Here is a 17,032-nt window from a genome sequence, read left to right as displayed (position 1 = left end):
GCACAGAATCAGGTAGATCTCCCCGACGTGGTCCAGATCTTGGACGGAACTGCAAGAGATCTGCAGTGGTGGTTGACGAATCTTTATTGGGTCAAAGGCAGACCCCTCTCCCTTCCCCAACCAGATATTACAGTAGAAACAGATGCGTCACTCCTGGGATGGGGCAGCCATCCATCTGGGAGAGGTGGAGATTACTGGTCTCTGGCAGAGCCGGGACTCCATATCAATTTGTTGGAGCTTCGCTCAATTCGGTTTGCATTGAAAGCATTTCTTCTCTCTTTCAAGGGGAAGTTAGTGCAGGTGTTTACGGACAAAACCACAGCCATGTGGTACTACCACAAACAGGGCGTGGTCGTGGACACTTTGACAAGAGGCCCTGTGTCTCGGACATGGCAGGAACAGCAGGGCATAACCCTGGTGCTTCAATACTTGCCAGATTCTCTGAATGCCAGAGCAGACAAAACTCAGCCGTTGATGCGTAGCAGATCACAAACTGGCGTTTCCAGCCAGAGGTGGTGCAAGGTCTCTTTCAGCAGTGGGGAGTGCCTTGGTAAGATCAGTTTGCCTCCGAAGAGAAAGTTCAATGTCAGCAGTATTGCACGTTGGAGTTCCCAAGGCAGCTGTTGCTCAGTGACAAAGGCTGAGTGCCGAAACGCGTCCGAAGTGCCGAGGTTTCCTATATATATATATATATATCTCGAATCCCCCAAAACTTTCAGGGAAGGAGCGTAGCGTAATGGGCCATCTTCTTTGAGAAATTCACATAGATTCATCAACCGGTGCCAAAGTTATTCCCAATAGAATGTTGCGGATTTATATGGCAACTAGGTCCTAACTATATATACCTACTGGCGACCGCCAGTAGGATGGATGGATGGATGGATGGATGGATGGATGGATGGATGGATGGATGGACGGATGTATGTATATATATATATATATATATATATATATATATATATCTATATATATCTATATCCAAACAATGCTCCCCCACAAAATGAAGAAGCGGAAGCCCGGAGGGGATCAAGGTAGGGAGCCTTTATTGACTAGCAAACATCCTTGATGGCGGCGAATGCATTTCGGTGTGTACCTTCATCAGCGCCCAACACCAGAATGCCTAATCAGCAGAGTAACTTCCCGCTACCACTAATTAGGTGTGATCGAGTTCGCTCCTCCCCCACGTTAGTACGTCTCACCATGTGAAGTCCATTCTCCATTCTCTGGACTACCACTCCCAGGGTGCCTTGTAATGCTGGCAGCACAGGACGGTGAGTACTGTCATTGGGGAGTCAGTGTGGCGTGTGAATGGGAACTCAGGGAGCAGGGTGCGCTGTGGCAAACAAATGTTCCAGGTCCATCCAGGCCCCCCTCAGGCCCCCTCGTACCACCACAGCCTCCCAAAACTGAAGTCCAAAGTGCAGGGACTAAACCGCAATGCAGGAAGCCCAAGAGAGAGGTGCAATACCTCCACTGCTCTCTTCTTTCAGTGCGGGGGGCGGATTCCAGACGATTCCACATCTGAGGATTTTTTGAAAAGCGCCGTGAATTCAAATCCAAAGTAAGATTTTATTCTCAGTTGCTGCTCAGACGCGTTTCGGCGGTTAGCCCCCGCCTTGATCACTACATCTGCTAAAACACATATGTCAGTTTATATGTACATTCATTCAAGTAATCACTTGACAGGTTTCAACTGGAATTTGTTGCCATAGTGATACTGTCATGACACTCCTAATAAACATAGAAGAGTTCTTTACATTTTTTACATTTTTCACGAGTCATGGTACTTTTCCATTAGATGTTGGTCCCATTGCCTGTTGTGAATGTCATAAGTTCCTATGGCATTTCTATATACAAAAAATATGTAGCCAACCGGTTAAAATAAATTAAATTAAAATTAAATACACACCCGGAATCGAAATAATACTGTAACAATTCTAATTCATTGCATACAATTAGTCCACTTGGCAAAACAACCGGGTGTTTCCGTAGAGAGAGGAGACTCAGTAGTTAAAGAATAGCATTTATAGGATAAAACTAGGAGACCTTATTACATTCCTCATATGTATAGCGCACCAACCCTGAAATACACCTGTGATATGTCAGTGACATGTGATTACCCAGTGTGGAGTTTGCGCAGTCGTCTTAATGTTACATCACGCGGATAAGATTAACTTGCATGAGTTTTTATGATCTGGGAAATTTAACTATATAATATAGGATTGATTGATTGAGCTTTTATTCGATATGCAAGATATCTTGTAAGCGTACACAGAATACAGCCATTTACAAAACTAGAAAAACATTATTTAAGAAGCAATATTAATGCACATTTAAAAAGATAAAAGGACATATAATGCCAGAATAAATTGGCTAAAAAAGGATTAAACTGCTATTGACAATCTCTTGCATCGAATCAACCAAAACTGTTTTAAAAATTTGGCAATACCACAAACAATAGGGGGGGAAGTGTCCGTCATTAAAATACGCAGGGCTACTAAATAACTACGTGTGCCCATATTGCGGCAGATGGGTTTAAGCCAAAAACTCCTGGGCTTCGCATAGTCGGGACATTCAAATAGGATATGCGTAATGGACTCTATCCTAGCGGGACAACATGCACAAAAAGGGGACATGTGAGCACCTGATTTCCATTTTGACACCAGAGCCCCAACTGGAAGGGAGCCTACTCTAAATTTAAAATACAGTGCTCGATCAAATGGAAGAGTAATAAGGTCCAAATAAGGCTCGTAGACTACCGCATCTTTTACTGTTAAAAAGGCAGCTGTAGATTTACAATGTTCGGAATGTGTAACTAGCCGTTCCGCAACCCAGTTCCAGTATAGTCTCTTCAGAACCTCTTTTGGTGGGGCCGATCTTGATAACCAACAGTCCCCCAGTCCAATTTCCTCCAAAAGTTTTTTAGTATCTCTCAGCCACCTTATTTTTGCCCAACCGCCCAGGCTCATTATCTCCGCCAACCCTTCAGCATATGATTTTAACTCTTCACCCCTCCAGATACGTGTCCATAAGAGGAGTGGGCGAAGCCGGGCTTGGTCTTTAATGTTCTTACATAATATATACATTTCGTTTTCCCTTGTGGTCTGTTTCTAGACTCGGATATATCATCTCCAAGTGGACAAATAGAGGTTACGCTAGTTGTGGCCAGTTTATCCTATGTATATATTCCTGCATGTGTCTTGGAGTCTCGTGGTGCTCTGGTTCTACGTGATCACTTCACCCCAAAATCTTCTAATTGTGAATTTATACAAGTGTGCTAAATCATGACCGAATTAGAAATTGTTGTTTTTTCGAATTAGAAAGTGCTCATATATACAAGTGTTGTATGGTTTCTATACTAGTGAATCGCAGATGTTTCTAGGAGTTTTACACGGGTTCGGGACAAACAGGCCAGATTACAAGTGTACATTAAGGGCTTCATCTGCGTTTAACCCATTAGGTATCTTAGAGTCGAGCAAAATTATATATCTTGACTCTAACCGTCGTAGTGCCAACTGACGGTTTCCTCCCCTGATGTTTTTGGGTATGTTGTCAATCACGAAATATGACAGATCTTGAGTGTTTCCTGCGTGTTGTGAGTTTATATGTCTGGCTACCGGGTATGCATGATCATTGTTAGTTATTGCCCGGAGGTGTTGAAGGATTCTCACGTGTACTTGGTGGATTGTACTTCCCACGTATCTTTTACCGCAGCTGCATACCAACACATATACAGCGAAGTCTGTCTTACACGTGTACATGCCCCTGATTGAGTATGGTTTCTGTCTGAAGGGTAGTGTTACATTGTTGGCGTTGCTTCCATGTTTACATGCTTTGCACTTGGTGCATTTTTTGAACCCCATATATATATATATTTGTGTTTGGGTATTGCCCCCGTTGATTTTAATAGTGGTATATTACTGAAGTATAGCGTTTGATTGATAGGATGACCCCCTTGACAAAGTCTATTCTTGCTGTGACCCTATGACAAAGCCAATAGGCCTGCTTTATATTGATGTGGTGAGCCCTTGATTAAGCCAGTAGGCTGCCTTACGTACAATGACACCCCATTATAGATTGATGTCACATCTAATATAGATGGGAGGGGCACTGTGAGTAGATTATTGGGGTTCAGCACCCACTAGGGGTGCAACGTGATATAAGGGTGTCACCAAAGGTAGTTCCATATAACTGATGTGCACATTTGTAATTTCTACATATTTTTTATAGAGTAATAAAAATCATATTAGCATGGACTACTGTGCCACCTCTGCTTTTATTTGTCGCGTGTTGACGAGTTGTGAAGGAGTACAATGGACTCATTTGTAACATGGCTATTCTTTCCTTTAGGTATTAGCAATCCCAAGCAGCCGAAGGATCCCCCCAAGAACTTCACCTTCGATTATTCCTACTGGTCCCACACTTCGGTAAGTTTTGTTTTTATCTTTTGAAGATTTCAGCTTTTGTTTTGTTTGGATGTTACAGTGACTGCACTCCCTGTGCTGTGAGAGTAATCTGCAGTGTTCAGCTGTTGCTCTGGACCGTGGACTTTATTGGACCATTGTTTGAAGTTTGAGGGCCTGGGACCCAGAAGAGAGGGTGATAGTGCTGTAAGGTGCATGCAGAGGCTGCTCTTCCACTCAAGTGTCTTTCACCCTCACTGATACTTGCAAAACTGGGCAAAGGATTAAGATGCAGGACTGCTCTGTTGTATTTAGGCATTGTCAAAACATTTGAGTTTGGTTAAAGTTGCATTAAGGAAAACCTCCTCAGCTCGCCCCTATAGAATGTTTCTACCCTCCTGGCTGTTGGCCTTGCATTTATTGAATCTCCTTAGCGACCTGTGTCCTGGGGGGACATTTCGAGATGAACCTGGAACTGGTGAACATAGAAAACCTGTCAACTGACTATTGGGACTTGCTATGACTGATGATCAGCACTTTACCCACCAGAGACGGCTCAATCTTTTCTAGCCTAGCGGTGATCCGCAGAAGCGAGACTGCGCAGTCGGTGTAGAGCATGGAGATCCAGCAAGGGTCCAGGGCGGCCAGATCCACCGCAGCATTTCAGAAAGACTGTGCACTCCGTGCATTTAGATCACTTGTATGGAAAGTCTTCTTATGTGGATATCCTGAAAATCTATTGTGGGATCCGGCGGCCCGGACCCTCCTAAGACCCTCACATAGAGAATGTCCTCTAAGCCGCGTCCTCCCACGTGTCGAGCTCCACTTACCTTTTCTGACACAAATGTGTTCATCCTTTGCGCTCTTGGACAGTCCATGGAGGATCCCTAAAACCTGCTTTTGCTTGTTCTCCAAGCGTGTCCCGTAATTCATTGAACCTTATGGCTTCATGAAGTGTTCTCGGATTCTGCTCCCAATTTCTTACATTGAAATGTTACAAGGTTCACCATGACTTGCGTTTGCTTGGTCCATGCTAAAGAGCATTGGCAAAGCTAACGCATCTCTACTTTTGTCCTGTGTACTTTGCTGATGCTTTTTGGCGATGCATTGGAGTGTGGGAATAAAAGTGGAACCATGTGTAGCAGTAAATAACAAGAATTATACTTTTGTACTTGCATACATGCTTTTTCTTTTCTTTTCAACTGAACAACCCAACAGCAAATGACAGCTGCTGGGCCTTCGAAAAGACAGTATGACGATCTTGATGGGTGGGGGATTAGTGGAGAAGCAGGTGGAGGGAGCATGTTGCAGGGCAAGATATGAAGAGTGTGCATGGATTGCACCAGACAAGTTTGTGGCTGAGGGATGAAGTAAGAAAAACATGGCCAGCGAGGGTACAACTCAGAGTGTGAGGTAGACGATTGGTATTTGGTGGGGGTTAATCAATGCAGAAAGAAAACACTGTACAGAGAGGAATAAAGCACATGTACTCATGTGGAATGCCAATATCAACAGTAAAAGTAGTCCTTCAAATATGAGCAGTGCAAGGATACAAGTCTTCCAATTGAAAGGATGGTGCAGAAGATGTGCTCTGGGGTACAGACAGCCATTAGAGGAGGAAGGAACGTCATCAGACATGAAGCAAGGAAATGAGTGACAAGAAAGCCAAGCAATGGTAAGCAGGCGGGCACAAAGACCACTGTAAGTTTTTGGTATGGTCCACAAGAGGTCTTTCTCAAACAGCGGAAGCTGTCTGTAGTTGAAGCCTGAAATGTTGTATGATACGGTTGCCACTTGATTTTTCTCTTCCTGCCAAGCAAATCGGTTGAAAAAATGTTGCCATTGCTTTGTCTTCCTACGATGCAACTTAAATCTACTGTAAAAAATAATGTTTTGGTGGAGTCTGTAAGGGCATGTATTATCATGGGAAGTTTGATACTGAATCGGCTACAGAATCCGCTAGTTTTGGCATTTGCTTACCACATACCCCTTACCAGAAGCAGAGTGTGCCTACTGTTTCACCTTACCTATATAAAGGCACAATTTTGAAGTTAAGACAAATAAACCAGCATTTGTAATGGACCTTAGGTTTTCCAACACAGCTTATTCATTATTTCCTCCATTACAGACTGGGACCAAACTTGGGGAAATCATCCAAACTCTGTTTTAAAAGCAGTGATTTGTTTCAAAATGCTAAACCATGTCCATTCTGCACAAGACTACAAGTAACCCAGAGGCATTTCAGCCTTATCAAGCCTTCTCAGTATGGTGTAACCTAAGTCCCTAAGTTCAGTAAGCAAGCAGTCCACTTCTTGTCACCTCTTCCCATGTAAGAGGTTGCAGTGGAGAGCAAAGGAATGTGGTGGAAACCCCTGAGAGAGTGTGTAGCAATTCTCCTTTCTGTAAGGTCTACCCTGATGTTAAACTCTGAAAGAGACTGTTAGTTGTAGATTCCTTACCTTAGAATTTCCTCCAGGCGTAAGTCATGATCTGGAGATTTTTTCTTCAGCAGTACCCCTGCGTGTCGGCAGATGGCATCTGTCCTCTCTGCACACTTTGTCGGTGTCGTGGTCGCCGGAATGACATCGTGGTGCCTACTTAGACGCTGCCCCTGTGCGCTGACGTCAGTTCTTTCTTTTTCCAAGCCAGATCCGGAGAGAGCTACCCCTTAGCCGTTTTTAGGCTAGCTTTTTTCAACTTTGTCAATGTCTTTTTTGAGTCTTGCACTCTTGGTGCGCGAGGGATGTCCCAATGTCAAACCGGCTTCAAGCCCTGTGGTTCCTGTAACAAGATGTCTATGACGGAGCCGCATCTCATGTGCTTGTGGTGTCTGGGCCATGCACCGGAAGACTTTGCGGGAGCGGTGCGGGAGCGGTCCCGAAAGGTGTTGGAGGCCCGGCAGTTGGCCTCGCGTCGCTAACGGTCTCGTTTGAGAGGAAGGTCTCGAGGCTATTCGCGGAGCCTCCACTCCTCGTCGCACTCCCAAGTTGTCGAGGTCATCGGGTAAGCCAAAGCACAAGTAGAAGGCGAAGAAGCACAAGCGCTCTACCCCTTCCGTCGGTCGGCTGATGCAACTCGGGACTCGGAGCGTCTTTGAGCAGCCCGACTCCGCCGGTGACCCTTTAGGCCCTGTGGAGCGGGTCAGGGGTCCTGGACCTTCAATGGCTCTGGCGTGCCCCTGCGAACCCAGTTCTGGATCCGGATAGACGCCGGTCCATCTCACTCGACCTTCCCCAGGCCGATCTCCACGACGAAGCCCCTGGCACCAGCTGTGCCCCCAGCCAACGCCGTCCCCATCCCCGAGTTGTACACTGAGCTGGACTGACGTCTGCCGATGTTGGAACTTACGCAGGAGGGTAATTTTGTTCCTCTGTTCATCCCTGGTTTTCCCGATCGACCAGAGGGTAGTGATGAGGACTGGGAATCGCTGGACCTTTAACTGACCAGCTAGAAGAACCGGACTGGCGACAGGACCTAGGTGATGTCAGTGGTCTGGACACCTCTCCACACACTGGTTTGCTTTCTTCCCCAACCGTGGCTACGGATGAGGGAGCGTCCTATGCTGTGGTGGTGAGAAGGGCGGCTGAGGTCCTTGGCCTTGATCCCCCTTCTGTGGCAGTCAGGACTAACCTCCCGACAGAGGTGCTGCAGCTTCTTCCTCTGAACCCCTATTGCCATTCAATGAAGCCCTTACTGATGTCCTCCTGGGCACTTGGCCCAAGCCCAGCACCGGGGCCCCGTGGAGAGGACAATTGCCTGATGCCTCCGCCTGGCCCTGGGCAACCCAGTGTTCCTGACGCAACACCCTTCCCCTGAGAGCTTGGTGGTCCAAGCCTCTTCTTCTAAGGGCACGTTCCCTTCTGCTCCTCCTGATATGGAATCTAAGAAGCTGGACCGTTTTGGGAAGCAAATGTTCTCTTCCGCCAGCTTGGCACTGCGGTTGGTGAATACCTCATGCCTCTTGGGCTGCTACTCCCATATCATATGGGATTCGGTCCCGCAGGTGCTGCCTCAGTGCCCGGTGGAGGCCCGAGCTGTTCTCTCCCATGCAGTTTTCGCCATTTGGTGTGGACTGGATACCACCGAATCACTGAACAGAACAAGTGTCATGTCGGTAACCTTTAGATGCTATGCTGGTTGAGGACCTCTTGATTTTCAGGGGATGTCCAGTCAACCTTGATGGACATGCACTTTGATGGCCGACGTCTTTTTGGCGACAAAGAAGATTTGGAGCTTGAGCGCTTTAAAGACTCTCAAGTTACGCCCAGATCTTGGGGCCTCACTGCGCCTTTCCGTCCACCCCAGTCTGCTTTTCGTCCCTTTTGTGGCTACGGAAAGGGTGTTCAACCACGTCTGGTCCAGTCTAGCCACCGGTTCACGCAAGCTGCCCAGCCTCTGCGTGGCCGCAGAGGTGGGACACAGTGTCCTCACGGGTCTGGTAGCCAGCTCTAAATCTTCCTAGTCCGATGTTCCAGGCCCATCTTCAGCCGGTTGGAGGCAGATTTCGCCATCACCTCCTCCACTGTCAATCCATCACACCTGACAGGTGGGTTCTTCTAATCGTTCGAAGGGGCTACTCCCTCCCCTTCAATACTACCCCTCCCTTCATGCCACCATCTTATGGTTGCATGTCGGAGGATCATTTGGCACTGCTCCGCCAGGAAGTCTCATCTCTTTTTGCTAAGAGGGCTATAGAGGGTCCCTCTGCCAGAAAGTCGTTGTTGCTATTCCCACTACTTTCAGGTGCCCAAGAAGGACAAAGGCCTCCGGAAGTAGAAGTTCAAAATGCTCACGTTAGCTCAAGTTCTGTCTGCCCTCGACCCCGGAGACTGTATGGTTGGTGGTGGTGTACTTTCAGGATGTTTATTTCCACATTCCCGTCCTGCCAGCCCACAGACACTATCTACGGTTCATGGTGGACCATGAGCCCTTTCAGTTCAACGTGCTCCCCTTTGACCTTACTAGTTCCCCTTGGGTGTTCACAAAGGTGATGGTGGTGGTTGCCTCTCACCTGCGCAGATCAGGGGTTCCAGTCTTCCCGCAATTTCAGCGACTGGCTGTTGAAGGTGGGCTCGCCCGAGGCTGTCATCTTCCACCTCAAGACTATGGGGAGCCTCCTGCATTCACTGGGGTTCACTATAAACGTGCCGATATCACAGCTGACTCCCTCTCTGATGCTCCCTTTCATCGGAGCTGCTGTGGACACAGTGCAGTTTCGGGCCTATCCTCCTGAAGAGCGAGTCCGGGATATCTGAAAGAGACTATTAGTTATAGATTATCGGCCTATTTCCCTCTTGCCCTATTTATCCAAACTCTTGAAGGCACACGTCACCAGTTGCCTCTCTAAATTTATCGAGTGTTCCAACTTCCTCGAATCTAATCAAGCCGGCTTCAGACCGGCCCATTCCACCGAGGCTGTGATCCTGGTGGTCATGGATACTCTTAGGGCCAATGCAGATAGAGGGACACCACAGGCGCTCGTGTTATTGGACTTGTCAGCAGCGTTCGACACGGTTGACCATAACATCCTTGTCCACCGTGCCGAGCAAGCCGGTATCCGAGGTCTGGCCTCCGCCTGGCTCAAATCCTTTTTGTCGGGCAGAACCCAGGCGGTTCGGTTAGGCCCCTTCACAGCCTCGAAGGTCCTATCCATCTGCGGAGTGCCTCAGGGATCATCCCTGTCCCCTCTGCTTTTTAACCTTTATCTTCAGCCACTCATTTACTCCCTGAAGAGGTGGAATGTCACCGTATTCAACTACGCAGACGATCTGCAAATCATCTTCCCGCTTAACACCCCAACTGCAGCTCTCGACTGCCAAGCGGTGATGCTACACATCCAGCACTGGATGAACTCCCACCAACTTAAGCTGAACCTGGGGAAGACAGAGTTAATTCTTCCGGGCAACAGCTTTACTCACTGGGGCCCACAGTTCTGGCTGAGTGAGATTGGCTCCCCGCCCGTCCCGGCTAAGTCAGCAAAGAGTCTCGGGGTCATAATTGACCTGGAGCTCTCTCTTAAGCCTCAGGTGGGAGCGGTTGTGTCATCATGCATGTTCCAGCTCAGGAAAATCAGGAAAGTCTCTCACCTTCTCACTCCGGAGGCTCTGATACAAGTCCTGATTGCCTTGGTGCTCTCCCGCATGGATTATTCAAACTCTCTGTACCATGGCCTACCTAAATCCCTTCTTTATAGGCTCCAGATTGTACAGAACCAAACGGCGAGACTTGCCTTTAAAACCCCGAAGTGGCAGTCCGCGAGACCGCTGCTTCGCAGACTCCACTGGTTGCCGGTGGAGCAGAGGACTGCATTTAAGATCGGCTGCCTTACTTTTAAGGCTGTGTCTGGGACCTCCCCCGCCTTTCTTAAATAGTTGGTCATCCCATACTGCCCGGCACGTAACCTCCGGTCGTCCTACCGCCAACTCCTAGTTGTCCCCCCTATCAAACTTAAAAAGTTCGGCGGCCACAGATTCTCCCACCGTGCCTCCATTCTTTGGAATCAGTTGCCCCTTCCGCTTAAATCTTCTAAATCCCTTCTGGCATTCAGAAAGCTTCTGAAAACCTACCTCTTCACGCAGACTGGCTAGACCCCCGGTTTTACACCTCACAGCACTCAACCAGCGCCAGGAAACCTACGGTGTCAGTGCGCTATATAAGAGCCCCCTAAGATAAGATAAGATAAGATTCCTTACCTTAGAAATTACCCCCAGACGTGAGACTGAATCCTGAGAATTTTTCTTCAGTAGTACCCCCGTCGGTAGGTGGCGTCGGCAGACTCAGAGTTCGTTTGTTGGCGTCGTGATCGCCGGAATGATGTTGCGGTATCTACTTAGACGCTGCCATTGCACGCTGGTGTCAGTTCTTTTTCCGCACCTGCCAGCGCAGATCTGAAGAGGGTGGTGCCCTTAGTCACTTTTTGACTAGTGTTTTTTCAACTTTTGTCGACTTCTTGTTCGAATAGTTCGACTCCTGGTGCACGCAGGGATGTCACATCGGTGGACCAGCTTCAAGCCTTGTGACTCTTGTCACTAGCTGATGTCAGTCACTGACCCGCACCTCGTGTGCCTTTGTTGCCTGGAGCGCAACCACAACCCGAAGTCGTGCTCCGACTGTCAGGTCATGAACCAGAAGACTTTGCAGGAGTGGCCCCGAAAGCTTCTTGAGGTTAGACAGTCAGCTCCGCACCGCTCGAGGTTCCGGTCGAGAGGGAGGTCGTGGAACCAGTCCCGGAATCACCACCATCACTCCTCATCGAAGTCTTCGTTGAAGCACAAGAAGAAGGCAAAGAAGCACTGTTGCTCTCTGCCTTCTCTCCGTCCACTGGCTGATGGGCCGCAGAAGGTCGTCGTCCTTCAGCTCTGCCCACGAAGCCTGCTGGGACGACCCTGAGCTTCCCGGGAGCCGAGGCGTCCCCTGCCCGTCTTCGTGCCTTTTACGAGGCCCTCCACTCCATCTTTGGGCAGCCCGACTCTGCCGGCGCGCCTTCAGGCCCGCGGACTCGGCTGGGGGCTCTAGGCCTTTGATGCCGGCGGCTCCGGCCCGACGTTGCAGGGCCCCCACGGACCCAGGCCTGGATCCGGATTGGCACCGGTTGACCTTACGACGCCTCCCCCGGTGCCGATTCCACTGACGACACCTCTGCTGTCTCCGACGCCAGTTGGGTCCCCGGCCGGCGTTGACCCTGGCTTCCCCCTCGAGCCGAACACGGAGCCGTCGCCGACCGGTACTTTTGTACCACTGTTCTATCCTGGTGTTCCTTTTCGCCCTGAGTGGCAGCCAGGAGAGGATGAGGAGGACTGGGAGGGGTCAGTGGACCCTCTGGCAGCCCAGCTAGAAGAGCCAGACTGGAGAGAGCAGTTTGGTGATGCCAGTGATCTGGATACCTCGCCAGCCCTTGGTAGGTTTTCTCCCCCTACCGTGACTGTGGTGTTGCGTAGGGCGACTGAGGCCTTGGCCTTCAGCTTCCTACAGTGGCAGTCAGGACTAACCTCCTGACAGGTGCTTCAACCGGCAGCGGCCTCCTCGGAGCCCCTGCTGCCGTGCAATGAGGCGCTCACCGACATCCTTCTAGGCACTTGGTCCAAGCGCAGCCCAGCCCAGCACATGGGCTACTGTGGACAGGATGATTTCCCGACGCCACTGCCCTGCCCTGGGCGACTCCATTTTCCTCTCCCAACACCCTACCCCTGAGAGCTTGGTGGTCCAAGCCTCGACCTCTAAGGGCGCGTTCCCTACTGTTCCCCCAGATAGGGAATCGAAGAAGCTGGATCATTTTGGGAAGATGTTTTCTTCCACCAGCATAGGACTGCGGTCGGTGAACACTGCATGTCTCTTGGGCCGCTACACCCACTCTGTGTGGGATACCGTTGCGTAAGTGCTGCCACAGTGCCCGGAGGAGGCCCGGACTGTACTCGCTTGTGCAGTTGCCGAGGGGAGAGACGCAGCAAAGTTCACCATTCAGTGTGGACTCGATACTGTTGACTCGCTAGGTAGAACGATGTATACGCCAGTAGCCTTGAGACGCTTCACCTGGCTGAGGTCGACTGGTTTTCCGGGGATGTCCATCGGGCCTTTTGGACATGCCCTTTGATGGCCGTCGCCTGTTTGGCGACAAGGCAGACAATGCTCGGGCACCTAAGTTCGGACTGAGTGTCTGACTCATCCACCCCTATGTCTCTCTCTTCACAGAACCTTACCAACTCTCCCATACTGTATCTAAACAGATCACAGACATCAAAAGCAGGCTCCATTCTGGCGGACGTTCTAGTGAAAAGATCACACAGGGAGCCTAGGGGTCTGGGCTAACACAGGAGTAAACAATTCACAAGGTATTCAGCAAGCTCTCTACCCTAGAGAACTCACACTCACTTGTCTAGTGCCACACACCATTCATCCACACACAACCCTCCCCTAGGACTGGTAAGGCAGTTTCTACCACCCCTGACTTCTCAACCTGACCACATGTGACACAGGTACCGACTCTGGGCGCAGGGCGGGGGACAAATGTACTGACACAATTGCACAATGATACCTTCAGGAGAAGAAAATAATGAACTTAAAAAAAAACAATCCCCTAAAATGTGGTTATCTAAAATGCAGAGTTTTGTGGTGCAGCCAGCCGCTACTGTGGTACAACGCAAACACAAATCCTCATCCTCACCGCTTGCCGCCAATATTGGAAATGGGATCCCTGGCTGGCCAGGGCTTTCGCCAAAGTCAGTCAGAGACCACCACTCCCAAGTCAGGGCAAGGGAGTTACACGCCAAGATAACCCCTGCTCACCCTCTAGGTAACGTGGCGCGAGCAGCAAGGCTAAACTTGGAGGCGATGTAAGTTAAGTATTTGCGCACGCACCCCAGCAACAACACCCAGGACCCACCACAAAGGAAACTCCACACAAGGTTATATAAAAATAGCCTTTGTATTACACCAAAACACATTAGATAAAACACACACTTTACAATGTGCCAGAGGCACGGGCAGAATTTACAGGGGATATGTACAAGACAGGGCCACCTGGACCACTGTCAGGAATCAGAAGTAACACTTTCAGAAATAGCACTTAGAATGTAAATCACTGTAGCACAAAATATAAAAATAGAGCACACAACCAGTAACTACTGGTAACCAGGACCTCACTAGCACCACCTGTACTAGGGAGAAAACAACCACCTAAGTATCACAATACCTGTAGGGGTGTAAGAACATAACACATGATGCAATGCATAACATTCATTCAGAGGTGTAAGGGAGGAAAACACATGATGCATCAACAATACATTCAGAGGTGTAAAAACAAGGCACGTGACGCATAAAAACACATTCAGAGGTGCAGAACAATAACAATGGCGCCAAACTCACAAGTCACCACCTGTGACTGTCCCTGTGTCCCAATGTCAGGGCCTAAGCGTGGCAGCTGCCCACAAAGTGCTGGGCAGCTGGGAAGCGATGCTGGGGGGGACAACGTTGGAGCCTCTCAGGCTCTGCACAAAGCACTTGTTTCCCCTTGAGCCTCGCTGGGCTCTTCACGCAACCAAATGCCTCCTCTGAGCCTCTCTGGGCTCTGAAATCAAATAAGGGTGGGCATCTTGGAGCCTCTCGGGCTCAACCAACAAAATGTGCCCCTACGAGTCTCTCGGGACTCTACACAAGAATGCGGCCGTCGTTGGGGCCTCGGGGCCCTGGCACCAAGATGCGGGACAATCGGCTGAGTCCCCCTCCTGGGGACTCGAAATGCTAATGGCCCCTGGCGCCCTCGTGGCTCTAAACAGAAAATGCCCCCGGAGCCTCAACAGCTCAACAACAGGTAAGGCCCCCACGAGCCTTTCACTAGGGGGGGAGGGGCGAGCACCGGCAATGTGCTCCGACGCCCCCTCCCTTCCCGGGCACTCACCGGTCTCTGGCGGCTGCAGCTCTTCTCTCCGAGGCTGCTCCTCGGCTGGGTGCGGCGGTTGGTTCTGCACGGGAGCTCCCGATCCTCGGGGGCTCCCTCCACACTTCTCCCTCCCTCCCTGGGGCTCTCCCTCGCTCTTGGGGGCCCGGGGGTGGGGGGGAAAGACCAGACGCCGGTTCTCTCTACTCACCGGAGCGCGGGGTGGCCTCCCGTCCGCTTCCGGTTGCTTCTCTGTCCTGCCCCCGGCCTGCCTGACTTCCGGGTCGCGGCTGTGGGGGCGGGACTTCCGTCGGGCCGATCTCCTGATTGGCCGGCCGGCAAACCACTTCCGGGTCGTCGCGGGCAGTGCGGCGGCCCGGTCCAGGCACTCATAGGCGGGGGATGAGTTTTACCGAGGAGTGGGCTCCCTCGAGGTATAAGCACAGAATTTGCGGCAAGGTCCCTGGCAGGGTGGGCACCTGCCAGGGGGCAAATTAACTACAAATAAGCGAGGTGGGCACTCGCTAGGGCAGGCAAAGCGCTCCAAGCGCTAAGGGTAATTAACACAGCGCTCCCAGCGCTATATGGGAAAATAAAGCGCTTCCAAGCGCTAGAGGGCATAAAGCGCGCTCCTAGCGCTACAAGCAGGATAAAGCGCTTCCAGGGGCAAGGACAGAGCCCCAGCAAACAAGTCCTTGGGCAGGCAGGGGGGGGGCAAGGCTGGGCCCAGAGCCAGCACACTGGGTCTCCAGGCAGGGAGACACTCCCAGTGGCGGTCCTCTGGCCCAGCAGCAGCAGCAACAGATCCCTCAGGATCCTGGAAGAGAACAACTTCTGTGGGGACACAGCCCCATTTTTATACAGTACATTCCTTTGTCTGAAGGTGCAGGGTGGGGGCAGAACCAGTCGCAGCTGGTTCTTGAGTACTCTGTTTACCTCAACCACCCTCTCTATTCACTGGCAGGGCTTGGGTCATTAGACGCACCACAGGGGGGCGGAGCCAGCATTGTCAGGGGAAAACCCAGCCTCATTCAGGACACAGGTACACTCCTCCCAAGCCATCAGCATGCTAATCTCCCACTCACCACCGGGCAGACCCATCCAGACTTCCTGGAGCCTGGCATGCCAGCCAGCTCCAGCCAATCACACTCCAGCACCCTCACTGCACACGTACAGCCATGTCTAGGAATGACACTTCCCCACTAGACACATACAAGCCGCACATACCGTTGCGCAGCATTCATTCCCACGAGTTCACACATACCAAACTCGAGCCTGTACACCCCACGCATCAGGAACTACCAGGGACACATACATTCTTCATGCATTCCTATGGGCGGGCAGGCCTAGCTCAGCACATGCACTCAAAGTGCGCACGCACTTTCCACTGGGACACAGTGAAAGTGCGCAGAACCCAAAAATCACCATCACCATCACCAGGTCACCATTTCAAGCAAAAAGTCTAGGGGTGAACCTGCCCTAAGGGCCAAAGTCCAACACAACCCCCTTCCAGCCAAAACGCAGGGTAGAACAATCACCACCGTGATGGACTTTCCCTGCTTGGGGCGATAGAACACGGACGCGGGCCCGCTACTGCAGGGACACCCTCCTGTTCTACGCCACGGTGAACCCATGGGATTCCTTCTAAACACACTGTCTGGACCAACTGGGCTACCCCACTGGTACTCCCCAGTTGTCCGCGGCCAGGACCAGGCCCTGGGCCACCCAGGTGCCACCGGTCCTTGCCTATTCGCAGAGTGGGGGGTAGTAACCCCTGGCACATAGAAGCCATTCTCCACTCTCCCTGTCTGCAAGACAGGACTAGACTGCCACTGGTTCTCCAGCCTAGGGCCTACAACCTCAGGCGGACCAGGAGTCTCGGGGAAGGCTCTCCTCCCCCTACCTCTTCTTCTAGGGTTCCTCCACCTCCGACGAGGGGTACACCTAGAACGCCATACCAACCCAGGGTTTAACCCCTCAGGTGGCACCGGGCTCAGAGGTGGGCTCTCCCACCCTCTGCACCCCCTTCCAGAGGTCTGCCCTCTCCCACCTGGAGAAGTTCCTCTGGAAGAAGAACCGGTCAGGACACTGGTTACAGTCGTCCTACCCTTCACGTCAGGCTGATCCTGAACCTGGCCTTCCAACCCCTGGTCTAAAACCTTCGGTGGAACAATTGCCTGGCACTCCAGGACTTCTGGGGACTCACACACAATCCCCCTGAGGCTAACAAATGACACATCTGTTGTGTGACTGTCTG

The 17,032-nt window shown here is 50.9% G+C and overlaps 1 protein-coding gene across 1 annotated transcript in view; it reads left to right on the top strand.

The window, feature by feature from the left end:
• The window catches only part of KIF1C (kinesin family member 1C), a 710,488-nt gene that overhangs the window by 247,887 nt on the left and 445,569 nt on the right, over positions 1–17,032 (top strand). The window contains exon 3 of the mRNA XM_078671146.1: positions 4,351–4,427. Within this exon, the coding sequence (XP_078527272.1) occupies positions 4,351–4,427 (77 nt within the window). The remainder of the gene's footprint in view (positions 1–4,350; positions 4,428–17,032) is intronic.

This window comes from Lissotriton helveticus, chromosome 12, assembly GCF_964261635.1.
Source record: "Lissotriton helveticus chromosome 12, aLisHel1.1, whole genome shotgun sequence".
In the NCBI taxonomy this organism is placed as follows: Eukaryota; Metazoa; Chordata; class Amphibia; order Caudata; family Salamandridae; genus Lissotriton; species Lissotriton helveticus.
This window is presented reverse-complemented; position numbering and strand designations above follow the sequence as displayed.